The 14,949-nt window shown below is 40.6% G+C and overlaps 1 protein-coding gene across 5 annotated transcripts in view; it reads right to left on the bottom strand.

The window, feature by feature from the left end:
* Positions 1-292: 292 nt before the first annotated feature.
* Positions 293-14,949, bottom strand: part of Tp63 (tumor protein p63) — a 203,258-nt gene continuing 188,601 nt past the window's right edge. For 3 of the 5 annotated variants that reach the window (XM_076942749.1, XM_076942748.1, XM_034515070.2), the window contains 4 exons: positions 8,210-8,367; positions 7,602-7,746; positions 6,268-6,361; positions 293-3,356 (listed from right to left, as the gene is read on the bottom strand). In XM_076942749.1, coding sequence (XP_076798864.1) covers positions 3,060-3,356; positions 6,268-6,361; positions 7,602-7,746; positions 8,210-8,367 — 694 coding nt within the window. In that variant the 3' untranslated portion in view covers positions 293-3,059. Of the gene's footprint in view, positions 3,357-6,267; positions 6,362-7,601; positions 7,747-8,209; positions 8,368-12,816; positions 14,052-14,949 lie in introns of those variants that run through there. The other 2 variants (XM_076942751.1, XM_076942750.1) reach the window with 2 other exon arrangements.

The raw sequence follows: 14,949 nt of genomic DNA, 5'->3' as shown, positions 1-14,949 counted from the left end.
ATATTTTAAACTGTTTTCTAAAGACAGAGAACAGAAAGAAGTTGTGAACTTGGATACAGGAGATTTGGAAGTAAATGAGGGACAAGAAACCATGACCAGAATATACTGTATAAAATTCTATGTTTGATTAAATAAATAAATAAATAAATAAATGCCCAAAAATAAAATAAAATTCAGTCATAGCCTCCATTTTGACAGCAAACTCTTTTTGACCACAATTGAAATATTTCTTCTCTTTCCATATGAGAAATGTGGCCAGAGGTCAGAAGGATGAACACACACATAAACACAATTTCTCAGTGTATTTTCATTTATTTTTAAATTTTATTGCATGTCCTGGCAAACAAAAATGGCTTATAGCTCTGCCTCTGGCTCACCATAGCCCATAACACAAAAATACCAAAAGACAAGCAACTGAAGCTGTAAAAAAGTATCATGTCTATAAGAAAGTACCTCTTGAAAAAAATTAATAAAGTATATAAAACATTTGATATTTGCTTAATTTTGTACAATTATAAAAATAAAAAAAAACCCCACATATCTCTCATAGTCAACGTATTTGGGGGAATACCAAGAAAACAAAAGCTAACTGGATTAACAAGGATCCTGCTTCTGTCCTATCTACTGCACCACCAAGCAAAGGAATCCTATTCTCCAGTGAGAGGCATCCAGCAGATGTCTGTTCTCCATGCTCTTCCCCACAGCTCTGGCTATTCACACACTTAACCCTACTGTGAGGAGAGAAACTGTGCCTACCTATGGCTAATGCCAAAATCATCAGATACAGTACAGGAATTTCAGAGTCCCTAGTGCCACCTAAATAGTGCTGAAATGCCTCAGAGTCCCCTGTGCCACCTCAACAGTGCTAAAACAGCCCAAATACTCACAACACACAGGAAGCCATTGGTCTTCCTAATCTGGCTAAGACACAGCTTTGTTCTCCACCCACTGAATTTGCAAAGCTGTGAGTTACAGAAGTTAACGATGCTTATCATCATTTAAACACAACAAAATGTTGAAATTAAGGACTCCTTTTCTTTTGCATACAAAATTTAAAAAAAAAAAAAAAACAACTTTCCCTTCCCACCTTCTTACAATTAAGGTATCATGTCTTATTTGACATTGAATTCGCACTAAATGGTCTTTCAGCAAAAATATAAAAACAGCAACAAAAAATGTTTCATCTGTGGTTCTGGAAAACCCAACTATCCCAAAGAGAAAGCCATAACAAACAAAACCAGCACAGTATGCAATTTCACACACACGCATATACAATATACGATTTTCTGGCAAAACCCATACATTACATTTCATAGGCATATTAGCCCATTTGCACTTTAAAATAAAAATGGGAGCTCATGTGCAATGACAGCCCTTTACCAAGATGTGCAGGAGGATTGTGGAGCTCCTTAGCATACAGACAACACTTGATTTAGACTGGAAAAAAAAAAAAAAACACTTGTCTCAAAATGTTTCCAAAGTATCTAGGGGGAACACTGTTGCATGGGTTCCCAAAGTGTGAAACAAGTCTCTCTCAATGTGGATTAAACAGCTGCAGTGAAGAGGTTTGCCCTGGATTTGTAGACAGCTCTTGGTCTACACGTAGCTCAGAAAGGGTCAGGCAGAAAACAGGGTCTTCACCTCTGCTTTCAAAGCAATGGCACTTTGATGATCAAGAGGAAAATAGCAGTAGTTCAGCTCATGCCATGTGAAAGCTACACTACTCAGTTTGTATTTTCCAAGCCACTGCTCTTATTTTAGACCTTGGGGAGAGATAAACTTGCCTCTGCATGCAGTGTCTTATAGATAGGAAAGTCTTTAAAAGGTACATCTCCCAAGCACACTCCACGCTTCAAAAGGAATTTAAACTCAGAGCTTGGTGGGATAGCTTTCTTATTTTTTCATTGAGATTCAGTATTTCTGAATCATTCTTATTTTTCCTGAATCTTTCTAATAGACATTACAACTCTCCATAAAAAGTGGACAAATTCCACTCGTCCTGACTAATTGGCTCAACTCTTGTTCTCACAAGAGCAGTGAATGTATATTTTACTTAAGTGAATCTAGTAGTGAAATTTAGTTTTAAGGCTGCTCTAATGACAGCAAATGATTTGTTTGTGTTTTTCTAATAAATACTAGGGTGTGGGGTCTTAAATTTCCAAGGGCTACTGCTATATTTGGCTATGTTTCATCAGATGTTTGGAATGGCTGACTTGGACCATTTAAGAATTTCTAGAAAAAAAAAAAACAAAACTGCATCCCATTCCTCATTCTCAAACAAAAGCAAAAGACGATGCCCTGTCCTATACTATGTGACAAAGCAAACATAAAATTTGGCTTGTAATAACCACAGAGTGAACCAGCCTAACTGGAATGGACACCAGTAACATAAAATATACTGACAGAGAAAACTGTGTACATATATACAGCTTTACCTCATAGGAAGCAATGGTAAACACACTGGATGCATCCACAGGTTTGATGTGCTAAACACTAAACATCCAAAGAAAAGAGAGGACCTACACACTACTGTTACTCACATAAACCATTCAACTCTAGATATCTGTCGTCATACATGGTACCCCTGAGAAAGGGGTACAGATCAGCCATCCAAAACAAGAAAATTCCAAAGGTTGATAAGTGCAACTCAATTTCCATTAAATTACATTTAAACAATACTCAATACCCCCACCCAAAATATATATTGTATATTTATATATTTATATATATAGTCTTAGACTATAAGGCTGAAAATGCTTTATAAAAGTCAATGAGAGATCTCTACTGCTTAAAGAGACCCACTGCTTCTTTGCTAACTTCTATCTAGCAATGTCAACGCATCTTGCAAGCAAGAGTATTGAAGGCTTATAGCCAGAATCAGAATCAGGTGACAGGTCAGACTTTAGGTAATAGGTAGCCTCCTAATTGTCTGTTCCTTTAGAAACCAGACTGAGAAGGAGAAGGAGCAGAGCTAGCCAGAAGGCTTTGAGGATCAAGCGGGCATGCCCTGTAGGGGCTGGGAGGTGGAAGAAGACAAGGAAGAACCCAGCAACGGGAGCTCATTCCCCTTCCTCTTTAATGCGCTGCTGCTTGTTGCGACGAGAATCCATGTCAAAGTTGAAGTCGTTCCACTCGTCACGGGGTGGGAAAGAGATGGTCTGGCGGAGGGTAAAGCGCACGGCATCAATCACACGTTCACCACGGGTCTCACTGGATCCCACACTGACTGTAGAGGCACCACTTGGGGTCCTCAGGAGATGCGGAGGTGAGGAGAAGTCATGCAGCTGCCTGTGGTCCAAGATGCCTTTCCAGATGGCATGTCGGAACTGCTCGGGGATCTTCAGACTTGCCAAATCCTGTGCAAGGGGAAGGAGGCCAGGCATTAGAAGGCAGACACCTTGATTTCTATCACATGCTGATTTTATTCTCTGGTGTTTTGGCTTAAAAGATCTGAATTTATTATCAGTAATAACAATACACTTGTTCTCCATTGGCCTCAGTTTATCCATGTGTAAAACAGTGTAGTCAGTAGTTAAATGAGAGGGTAAAAGTATCAAGGAAAAATTCAAGATTCTCTGTAGTTAAAATTGATGGGACTGTATTAATGGGGTGTCACCAATAGTGGGGGAAGAAAAAAAGATTTCTAATGAGGATTGAGTTTCCTGCATGCCAAGCACCAAACTGATTAGTTTCTTTTCATAGTCCTATTGAATCCTGAAATCAATGCTGGATATTATTACTCCTATTTTATGGAGAGCAAAACTAAAGGTTAGGTTAAGGAGCCTTGCAGTTTTGTAACAAAGTGAATACATTGTGAACTCAGGAAGAGTTTTTGAGCCTAAAAGTGTCCTGTAGAGCAAAAGGTCTCATGTTGTGTGAATAAAATACAATAAACACACAACAGTTGTATCTATGCAATACAGGAGGGACAAGAGGCTTTCCAGTAGGGTCAATCTTTAGTAGGTGTATGCATATCTCGCATCTATTGGCATTAGTTTGACATATATATATATATATGTGTGTGTGTGTGTGTGTGTGTGTGTGTGTGTATACATATATATGTGTGTGTACATATATACATACACACACACATATATATACATATATGTGTATGTATGTATGTGTATGTATGTATGTATATATGTATGTATGTATGTATGTTCAATAAAGCAGCATGGCAGACAGAAAGCAGCAGCTTGGCATTTAGCAATCTGGTCTTAGTTTCCTACTTATATGCTTTGGATACAATTACTTCTTTACATTCTAGATACTGTGGATTCATAGGGAAGTGTAGGTATGGTGGTATTATATAGCTTATAAACAACACAGTATAATGTTAACATTATGATCTCAGCTTTACACCTGAAGATACCCAACATATTCTCATTTCTCTACCAGAAAGGCACACAAAAATAGCCGAGAGCTGCAAAGACACCCAAAGTATCTGTTTCCAGAAATGAGCAGGGAGACACAGAGGGGAAGTCAAGAAAACCCAATAGCTTTGTAACGTTTCCCGTTTCCCGTTTCCCGTTTCCCGACAGGGAGATCTGCAACATGCTGTCATATTGCCCTATTCCATGGGTCTTCAGACAATCCCAGCTACTTTAACTTCTGTACTAGAAGAAAACATCGTAAAGAAGACAATCCACACTTCAATTAAATTAGCATGCTCGTTTGCTTCTTGCACTCTGTATACTTCTGGAATTCTGAATGAGCCCAAATGAGAATGAGATGACTCTTGTGATCTCAGCACCATTCACAAGGCAATGGCAACAGAGAAAGGTTTGTGGAAAGCACTTCTGCATGTGAATGATGCAGGAGAATCCTGGCACTCCCCATCTTGGTCCCCATGTGGGACAAGTCCACAAGTACTAGGTATTAAATAAAGGCATAGGGAAGGTGCGGACTTCCTGTTCCACCACATAGGACTCCACTACAGGTGCTTTTCAAATACAGGGCCACTCTGCTTTCATCAGTGGAGAGAAGTGATTTTGATGTTATCTAGGTCCCCATCAGAACATCTAAATCTATAGTTTTTACCTATGATACACTATATCAAGGAAGCACCAGGAGTGACTTCTGGGCTGTAAGAATTAGGTGTAGTGTAACATGGTATACACTGATCCCTCTGGGGCTGAGGCCCTCTCATGCTGCAGGGACATGTCTAACATCGGTGCTCAAGGAAGGGAAGGAGTCCCTGCTACAGAAGCAGCAGCAGAGGCAGAGCAGAGACTAGTTCCTCCCGTCAGTCCACAGTGCCATCTCGAAGCTAGAACTGAGGATGCAAATGCCAAAGAGAGCTGGACACAGAGAGAGGGAGAGGCTGAGGAGGGAGGAAGAGGAGGATCAGATTGCTGCAAGTGGCAGAAAAAGTAGCTCCCATGCATGCAGAAGTTCAAGACATAGGGTGGAAAGCAGGAGAAAGTTCCATCACATGCAGTTTGTTTCAAACAGTATCAGAGTCAGAAGAGAGCAATTTCTAACTCAATTGGATTAACTGAGGGCCTACAGAGGCAGAGTAACAGCCTCAATTTACATTGCTACTAAAATCTGGGCCCAGGACTTGAACTCATGGCTAACAATCATTCCCGATGATATGTGCACAGAGTGGGACTGACAGAATTACAAATGAATGAAGTATCAGCAATGAAAAAACAGTGGACTCACCCTTAAAACCCTTAATTTAAGGAAATGAAAAAGCCCAGTGAACAGGGTCACAGGCTAGCAATTTACAGCCAGGCATCACCTTCTAATTCTACCATCACTGTGCTATGGCCGATGATACTTTTGTCATTTGTATGCTTAAGTGAGAACCACACTATGTCCTTTCTGCTCTCCTGCCTGATGATTTAAACAGACTAATGAGGACATTTTTAACCAATTCTTGAATAAGTCTCACTGTGTTGCCCAAGCAGGTCTCAAACTTCTAAGCTGAAGTGATCCTCCTGCTTCAGCCCCCCCAATAGTTTGGTTTTCTGTCACGTGTCTTGAGATTAAAATTCCTCAATCATATGAATTAAATATTTTATCTCTCAATTTGCATACACTTGAGGCGATGGGCCACAGCTGAAAGATCAGGCATATTAATTGCTGAGCTTCTAACCTGGGGACTGTTTGACAGGGTTATGGCTTCCATCCGAACTGAGGATTAAAAGCATGACCAAAACAAATCTCAACTCTATTCTAGATGGAACTGCAAAGCATATGTACCAGAGAGCGGAAAATAAAGAAATTTTACTCAAGAGAAAGGTCTAGCAGTTTACTTACATCCATGGAGTAATGCTCAATCTGATAGATGGTGGTCAGCCCCTGGGTCGTGAAATAGTCCAGACATGATGAACAGCCCAACCTTGCTAAGAAACTGCAGAGGGAGGAGGGAGGAGGAAGGAGGAAACAGAAAAAGAAAGTTCACCCCAACTGCATTGGCGAGATAAAGGAAAACCCAACATTTTGCCCTTGGATGCCCTGGCAGCAAATGAAGTGTGGCTGGGCCTTGAAGCTGATGTTTGAGGATCGCTAGGAACTCAAGCTTTAGGGAAACTGACAACAAGTCACGCATCAGTGTTCTGAGAGGGGACGATTTTTCCAGCTGGTGAATTGCGGTACCTTAAGGTTTTGTACAAATACACCAGATGCCATTATGTGTCAGGTCCGGTGGTCAGGCCCCAAATCCTCTTGCCTCCAGGACCACATAAATTTGGGAATCTGGATATTTGCTATTTTGTGTTTGGGGGGGATTCTTAGGAGGTTTTAGATAGTGAAAATATTGTAGGATAATACTTCAGAATATCATTGATACTTCTTGATTTATGTCCTTAAAACAGAGATTTTCTTCTTTGTAATGCTGGCCTCTGACTGGGCATGTCACTACCATCTTAGGGCCAATTTTTGCAGCACTAAGCAATATACTTGATGCCCTACACTGCCTCTGTGGCTAACGTTGCACACGGGCAAAACATACTCTACCAGCAGCCAAAGGGCTAAAGCATGTTTCCCTTGAAGCAGAAGACATACCCTAAACATAAAATGTGGGGCTACATGTGCCTCTGTGAAGAACGCCTTTTAGGCTTTGTTGTCTTCTGTCCATATGAAACCCCTTTCCTAGAGTGTCCCCATTTCCTACCAGAGTGGCAGAGGCTTCTTTAAATTTCACACGTTTTGCTACTATTAAAACATTTTATAGACATCCAACTCCAAAATTATGGTCCCATGTGGCTGAGAACTGTACAGCCTAGCGAGGAGGAAAGGGAGCAGGAGAGCCAGTGTACAGCCAGTGTACAGCCCTCTGGGGAAACCCAGCCCCGAGCACCAAGTCAGGGGCCACAGCTGACCTGTAAGAACTGGAGGGAGTAGAAGGAAATGAAGGAAGCCCAAGAAACAGGTCTGAAACCTGTGTGCATACACGTCTACTTTCCCCACGCTGGTGGTAGGAGTTCTTGATAGAGCTATGCAGACCGACCACCCTACCGATCAGCCTTGTCTTCCTTAAATCACAAGACGGCAATCTCTCTTCTTAACTATTTTATCGGTCTTGCCCATGTCTACCCTTCACCCATAGATGCTTAAGGACCGAGCCGGGGGGCCACGTGCCGTGCACTCACCTGACAATGCTGCAGTCTGTCGGGTATGGAGGTGGAGGGGTGCAATGGGAGGTGGAGGGCATGGAGAGTGGGGGAGGGAGAGCTTGGGTGGGGCTGAGTCCGTTCATGTCTCCAGCCATCGGCATGTGAGTGCCCATCATAGGAACTGAACAGAGGCAGGAAGGATGGAAAGGGTTACTAAATTATCATGCCCCAGCATCCATCCCAGTCTTCTACTTTACCCTGTTGAATATTACCAAAAAAACCCATAGGGTTTTGTTATTGTTGTTATTGTTGTTGTTGGTGGTGGTGGTGGTTTGTTGTTTGTGGGGAGGGGAGAACTAATTTCTATATATCCCTTCATGCAATCTATACCTCAGTAATCCTCATCCATACTAAGGCATCACCCTCACCTCACATCTACCCTTACTATAGTATTTTGTGATGAAACATCTTATCTCAAAGATGAAGAGTTAACCAGGAAAGTCAACTCAGTAAATTCTGGTCTCCTCTACCTACTGTGCATCTGTAGTCCTTAGCTTAATGAAGAGTGTCCTTGCCACCCTAAAGCATGCTTCTCCTGTCCTAACCCTGTTCATCTTTTGGCAGCTGAAGGGAGGCGTGCTTACTGTTGGCTCCCATGCCCTCAGGCATGGTAGTGGGAGTGAGGGCGTTGCGCTGCTGTGGGTTAATAAGCTGGCTCACAGAAGGCAGCTTGTTCATGCTGTTCATCTTGTTCAGAGGTGGGGAGCTGGTACCGTACGAAGACTGAGACTGCATTGAGGTCCTAGGAACACAAACATGGAGTGATGCTCAACACGGGACTCCCAAAAGCAGGGTGGTCATTTCCAACAGGCGCTGCATTAAAACACGGTCTAGAACAATGGGTGTGCCAAATACTCATAATTTATGACCTAGACTCTCCTCTCTGGAAGGGACTCCAAAGCTATCACAAAATCACTATTTTCTAGACTGTAGACAATAGAGGATTCAATATCTCATTTGTGAGAGGGAAAATTTACACGCTTCTTTTTTTTCTACTGTTCCCTCCATCTTCTTTCTCTCTCTTGACTTTCAATTTAAATAAGTCTTAAAAACCAGCAAAGAGAGAAAAAGTGAGCAAAACACACAGGCTGATAAAGTATGGAACTAAACTTAATTTGCAATAGAGGTCTTCCATTTATAGATTTCCAAGCCATTTGGGATACACAATGAATATCTGGCAGAACTGATCATGCAAGGCATTTGACACCATATCCTACTATCCCACAGAAACCCCCAAGGTATAAAGACACTTCCTCAGCTGGTAGGGAGCTGTGAGGACACAGTCCATGTTAACAGCTCTTTTATATAGGAGAGCCTTAGAACCCAAGCCAATGAGTTTCTATAAGTCCTGTGTGTGTGTGTGTGTGTGTGTGTGTGTGTGTGTGTGTGTGTCTGTGTGTGTGTGTGTAAATACAGTAGCTATATAAAAAGTATAGCTATGCAACTATAGATACAGCCATGCACACTTGCCGTATGTGCTACACTGTTAGTGGCAGGAAGACAGAGTAATGGTTCTAACAGGGATAAAAATCCTTCCCTCCTTCTAGGTCTGAGATGAAAACTGGATCTGAGATAAGGAGGAACAACTGTAGAGACCAGAGCATTTGAGTAATAACCAGAGTAAAGATTTGGCTTTGAGTGTGTTTCTGACCTGTGGTAGGAAAAGTTCTTTTTTTAGAATTCATCAAACCAGATGTTTTGTTTGGTTCTGATCTGCCTTTTTTTCTACAACAGCCATATTCCCATATTTATAATAACAGACTAATTTAAATTCACATGTGAGTTTTAGTTCCATATGTATGGATGAGGGCTATCAATATTGAATGCTACGTTAACTGCAAGTTACAAACAAATACAAAATAATCTCGATAAATATTTAAAAATTTTAAATGCTAGCTTTAAATATTTGTGGTTTAGGTAGCTTTTGAAGATGTGCTGAATTCCCCATAGTTGCTGAAACCAGGCAGCCTGCTTCCTATATCAGTGGTGAGCACCAGCCAGGGAAAAAACAAACAATACAGCTGTAGTTATTTGCATGAATTAGAATGACTGTGAAAAGCTACTACGTTTCATAACAATGCTTTAACTTTTACTTTCCTTAGCCTTTCTTATGTTTCTACAATGTTTCTACAAACAGGAATCATAAAATAAATCCTCCTAGTTATGAAACACCCCAGGTTACCTGGCTGTCTTTACCCATGTTTGAGTGATTCTCACTGCTTTGGAACATGTCATGCCATAACACAGGAGCACATGATCAGTACATCTATTATCATTTGAAAAAAAAGTAAATATGAAACTCTAAGAGAATAATATGCTCAAATCCCTAGTACCCACGGCCAGATGGATGTGTTAAGGCTAGAAATGACTCTCCTGGCACCTAGCCCATTCCTTTTCTTTCTTTTCTTTTGGTTTTGGCAGATGCCCCTAGAAATAAAATGATGGAGAGCAACGAGAATACAGGATCAAGAAATTGCTGACATGTTAAGATAAATGTGAAAGGCTAAAGTAGAGAAGGAGCAACCACCTTATCTACTCTGATGTAGAAGTGAGAAGGTGGCTAAGAGCTTGTCATTCATAGTTCAGATTCAGAATACAGCCCATATTCTTTTCCATCTCCTCAAGCCATTGAACATACAGCCAAAATGTATAATAAGAATAGTTTTAGCCGTTAATAACCACAATTGGAAAGATAAACATACACACTGACAAACCTCACATTTGTCTATGGCCTTCCAGTCACAGTTTCCTGCTATTTTCTCCATCCTGTGAAAACTGATTGTCGTTGTGGTCATTGGTTTTTTACTACCTTATTAGCTACTCTATTGTTTTTCACCGCCATCAATGTAAGTTTAGGAAGAGAGGTGAGCAACAACAGGGATGCAAATTTTGGAGCCAATCAAAGTATTTGTTATATTCTAGATGAGAGCTGAATGTATGAAGTGACAAAGTATCACCTGAGCCTCCTTTTCTTCTGGCAAGCCTCAGGCTCTGCAAGAGTGTCTGTGAAGCCTGAAGGAGATCACGTGAGAGGTCTTGACATCATCCAGTGTCTTATGAACCCCTAAGGATCTTGGTGCTTTCCTCTTTCCTTACAGCCCTAAATGGTCAATGTACGTTCTAGTAGCTGATCACGGGAATAGAGGGTACCAACTTAGGGATTTATAGGAAGAAGTTGACAGAGTTGACACAGATTCTTACTTGAGTAAGTATAAAAAAGGATTTTGGATAATGTAAAAAGGGTCATAAATCTTGAATGCACCCGCTAGAATACCAAAGTGAGTTTTACAGACACAAAGACAAAGGCCATGACACTGTAATCATTACTAACTCCACAGTGTCTGAAATGGACAGCCATCACACACTTAGGAAAAAGCATGATCCTAAATAAAGTCACAGCCCATTCAAAGGCCCTGAAAAATAGTCAACTATTGGCCTTAACAAGTGCAATGCTGTGGTCCTTCAGTAAACATTCCCCCAAACTTAGCAAACAAAACGAAAACAAAAACAGAAGCTATGTTATGTTAACTGATTTCCTCACTTGTTCCTTCTGTCCTCGTCACTAACCCTAACCAAAGGTCAAACAATAGCTTTTTGTAGGAAAATGTACTGTGGTTTCCATGTGAGAGCATTTCTGTAGAGGCTTACTAGAGTTTGCTAGGAACCTGAGTATCACAGAGATACAAACAGGTAAGTGCCCTGTGGTTCTAGTCTTGAGGAAGAGTATTATTAGTAAAGCCAAGTCTCAGGCCTTTTGTTGTTGTTGTTGCTGTTTCCTTCCACTTGGTTTTCAATTGTGCAGATTGAACCTAAGTCCTTAAACATGCTTTTGAATTCCCAACCACCTACTTCATTTGTTCCCAGTCCGCCCTTTTCAATTCTTAACTCTAAAACTATAGACTTCTGTATGCTTTGCTGAAAAGATGTTGCTTTAAATGACCTGGAATTAGAAATTAGGCAACTTGATTCTACCTCTCGTGGCTGTGCAGGGAAGGACAACCTTTGTGATAAGTTCCAGCTGTTATCCATGGCTTCCCAAATGCCTACTTGCTCCGTTTTCTGGATTTAATTCTTTTCATTATACTAATTAAAACTGAACTGAAATTTAGTGACACATTGGACAAATGTATTTTCTAAGCCATTTCTAGAATGCTGAATGTGGAAATGGGAAAAAAAAATTTGAAGAAGGACCCCTGAATATGCAGAAGGTTAAAAGAAAGATGGAAAAAATAAGTATACCTCGTCTAAGTATTTCCCAATAACCCCCCTCTCTGCGGCCTGAATGCTGGGTAATCTTGCTTCCAAAGAGCAAGAGCACCAAGAGGTCTTTAGAAGGCCAACCATAATATCAAAATATATTCCATTATTTTAAATATAAGCATGCATATAAAGGTACCTATGAGTACATAAGAAATTTCCATAAGAATAGGCTAAAGGAGAAGTGTATTTCTAAGAGAAAGGTCAAAGATCTAAGTACTTTCTTCAAGTACTTGTGGCTCAAAGTTACTAACTGAAATACAGCAACAGCATCTCCACTTACGAATATACTTTAGTCTTGTGTCAAGATATTTTTGTCTTATGTTTTTATCTGTTACTTGCTTCGGTGCATTAAGAAAAACTTCCTTTGAAATAGTAATTATAATGATATAAAGTTCAGAACACACAAAAATTTAAACCAAAAACCCAAACCAAAACAAACAAAAAATCCTTTGGATGTTGGTGCCACTCTGGCCAAATATTTTCTAAAGCCTAGGCACATGAACCTAATTATCTAATAAATTGGGACTTAGCTTAAACTTAATGTAGTAAATTTGGTGCTTTGAAACAAAACTCAAGACTTGTTCAGATGCCTTTTGCCACCCTAGGATGTATGTAATCACTCACAGGACTGAGGTCTGTTTGAAATTCATGTATGCATTGTAAGTAACCTGCAGAGTGAGAACCTGGGAGATATATATATATATATATATATATATATATATATATATATATATTCAGTCTTAAATAAAATCCCAAAAGAAATAGGATGAGAGCCACACAGAGACCGCCCTCTCCCTCTTTTTTCGTAGACCCACACACACTTGCACCACTGAAATTCTGAGAATACATTATTCCAGGGAGAGCAAGAGAGATAGAAACAAAAACTACAAGATAAACCAAGATGCAAAAGTTTATTGAAAATTAAAACCACACATCCACAAAGCAGCAGCCTCAATCACGAGAGAAATTGTTGTCTTGGTGACAGAGAACGAAGCACTGGTGACCTGGTTGGTGCGGGGAGGGGGTGGGGGGCAGGGATGTTGATGAAACTTATTCAGTCGGTTCTTTTGAGTTGGGAAACTATTTTAAAAGGAAAAGGAGCTTGCTTAGCTTTCTCTACCTGTAATTTGTAGGCTAGGAATATTGATTTTAACACCTGTGTGCTTAGACATCATCTACTCAGAGAAGAGGTCTCCCAGATCATGTACACGGACAGTAATGAGAAATCTGGTTGGTTTTATGGTAGGCAGGTCGAGGGCTAGCAGCTCCAATTAAACCTGCTAATCATAGATTTGGTGAGGAGACTTTGAACTCCCCCAGCACTGAATAATGGTAAGCAAGTACCTGGGGCAAAATTTCTAGGGTAGTTTCATCTCCTATTAACACCACAAAAGTAGCTTACCAGCCTTGCCACCTAAACAACAGTTATGGGGGAGTAGGAACCAACACAAGGAAGACTACTATAGCAGATGCTAACATACAGTGTCAGATCAGACCTGACAAAGCCTTAGTGAACTTTCTCCTTATGTAGGAAAAGAATGTAAGTCTAGCATTCAAAAGGCCCAAGACTCTTGGTCAACTGAACTGGCAAACGCACAATGACAGAATTTGTTTTTTTTTTCTTATTTTCTTAAAAATACACCTTAAGTTTGAGGCCTGCTCAAAAGCTTTATTATGAGTTTTAGAAACACAACAGAAGGTAACAGAAAAGGGTTCCAATAAACATTGTAATGCCTCTTTCCCAATGGATCCCCCTCCCTCCTGGAAAAACAACAGAAAGCTCACAGACAAGCACAGTCACAGTTCCTGTCCAGCCAAGGCAGGATCTAAAGATACAGAGTGTGCAGAAAGCATCTTTCCTTTGTAAAATTTTGAGTCCCTTCAAAGATTCTCTCACTAGGTGGATGTGTGCCTTTGAGCAGCTGGGTCTCTGAGCCAAAATGTCTTCAAGTCCTGTTTGTGAGGGCTGGACACACGTACACGTGCGTGCGCACACACAAACACACACAGAAACACAACATACACGCGAGCTCAAACACAGAGACGGGGATCTATGGGTACACTGAGTGGTTTGGGGGGTTGGAATGTCTAAAGAAGACGTCAGACTGTGTCGGAGCTTCTCTCCGGGCCTCCATAAGCTCATTCCTGAAGCAGGCTGAAAGGAGACTGTAGAGAGGAACCAGAGAAAGAGAATGAAGGCTTAGGACTCACGAATCCACATCAAATGAGCACAGAAACACACCTTTCTCCTACCTTCATGATCATAGTGCAGATGGAGCAGAGCATCTAAAAAGCCATTTCTTTTTAAAAAAAAAATCCTTTCCTTTAAAAATCCTCCATCCAGAATGTTCTATTAAGTTATGTAAAACAGATGCAAGACTAAGCAAAGGCAGCTAGTTAGCACTCGACATCAGAATCATAGTTTTCAAAATACACTTTCCCAGGCCCTGTCTAAGGGTTAGTTGGGGGCCCAATCATCTCTATTTCTTAACATAAGGTGACTCACTTGAGGATTATGGTGACAGGCAGATCCAGGGTTTAGTATAGTACTTGGCATGGTTATACGGGACTCAATTAATTGACAGAGGGAATACAAAAACAAGAATAAACTTTGATCCTCTGTAAAAATGTCACATACCCAATTATTATACCTCATTACTGCTCTGTCTAGCCAAACTCTGAAGTCTGAAGAAATACGATCTTATCAGTGTTAGGGGCTGCGTCATCATGCATCTGGAAAGAACTATTAATGAGCATTTTGTGTGTGCCCAGATTGAGGTGGGTAAATACCTTAATCCTCTCAGTCACAAACTTGGCCTATAAATGCATATATCAAACTCATGAAAGCAACTTTTGCATAATTAAGAAATCAATTATGCCATGGGATGCCAAGAATAAGCCCTTTTATTTGGCTAAAGGTTGTGCAACCTCATGAACTGTTTGGGAACTGTTTCCCAAACTGCCTTTTTGAATCCTATTTGTTTAGTACCTTCAAAGAAACAAAGACATTTCCCCCCTCAATCTGTAGTCTAGTATATCAGTGAAAACTGGTATCTTCATAACA

This window comes from Arvicanthis niloticus, chromosome 12, assembly GCF_011762505.2.
Source record: "Arvicanthis niloticus isolate mArvNil1 chromosome 12, mArvNil1.pat.X, whole genome shotgun sequence".
Lineage (NCBI taxonomy): Eukaryota > Metazoa > Chordata > Mammalia > Rodentia > Muridae > Arvicanthis > Arvicanthis niloticus.
The sequence above is the reverse complement of the archived record's forward strand: the minus strand, read 5'-3'. Positions and strand labels throughout refer to the sequence as shown.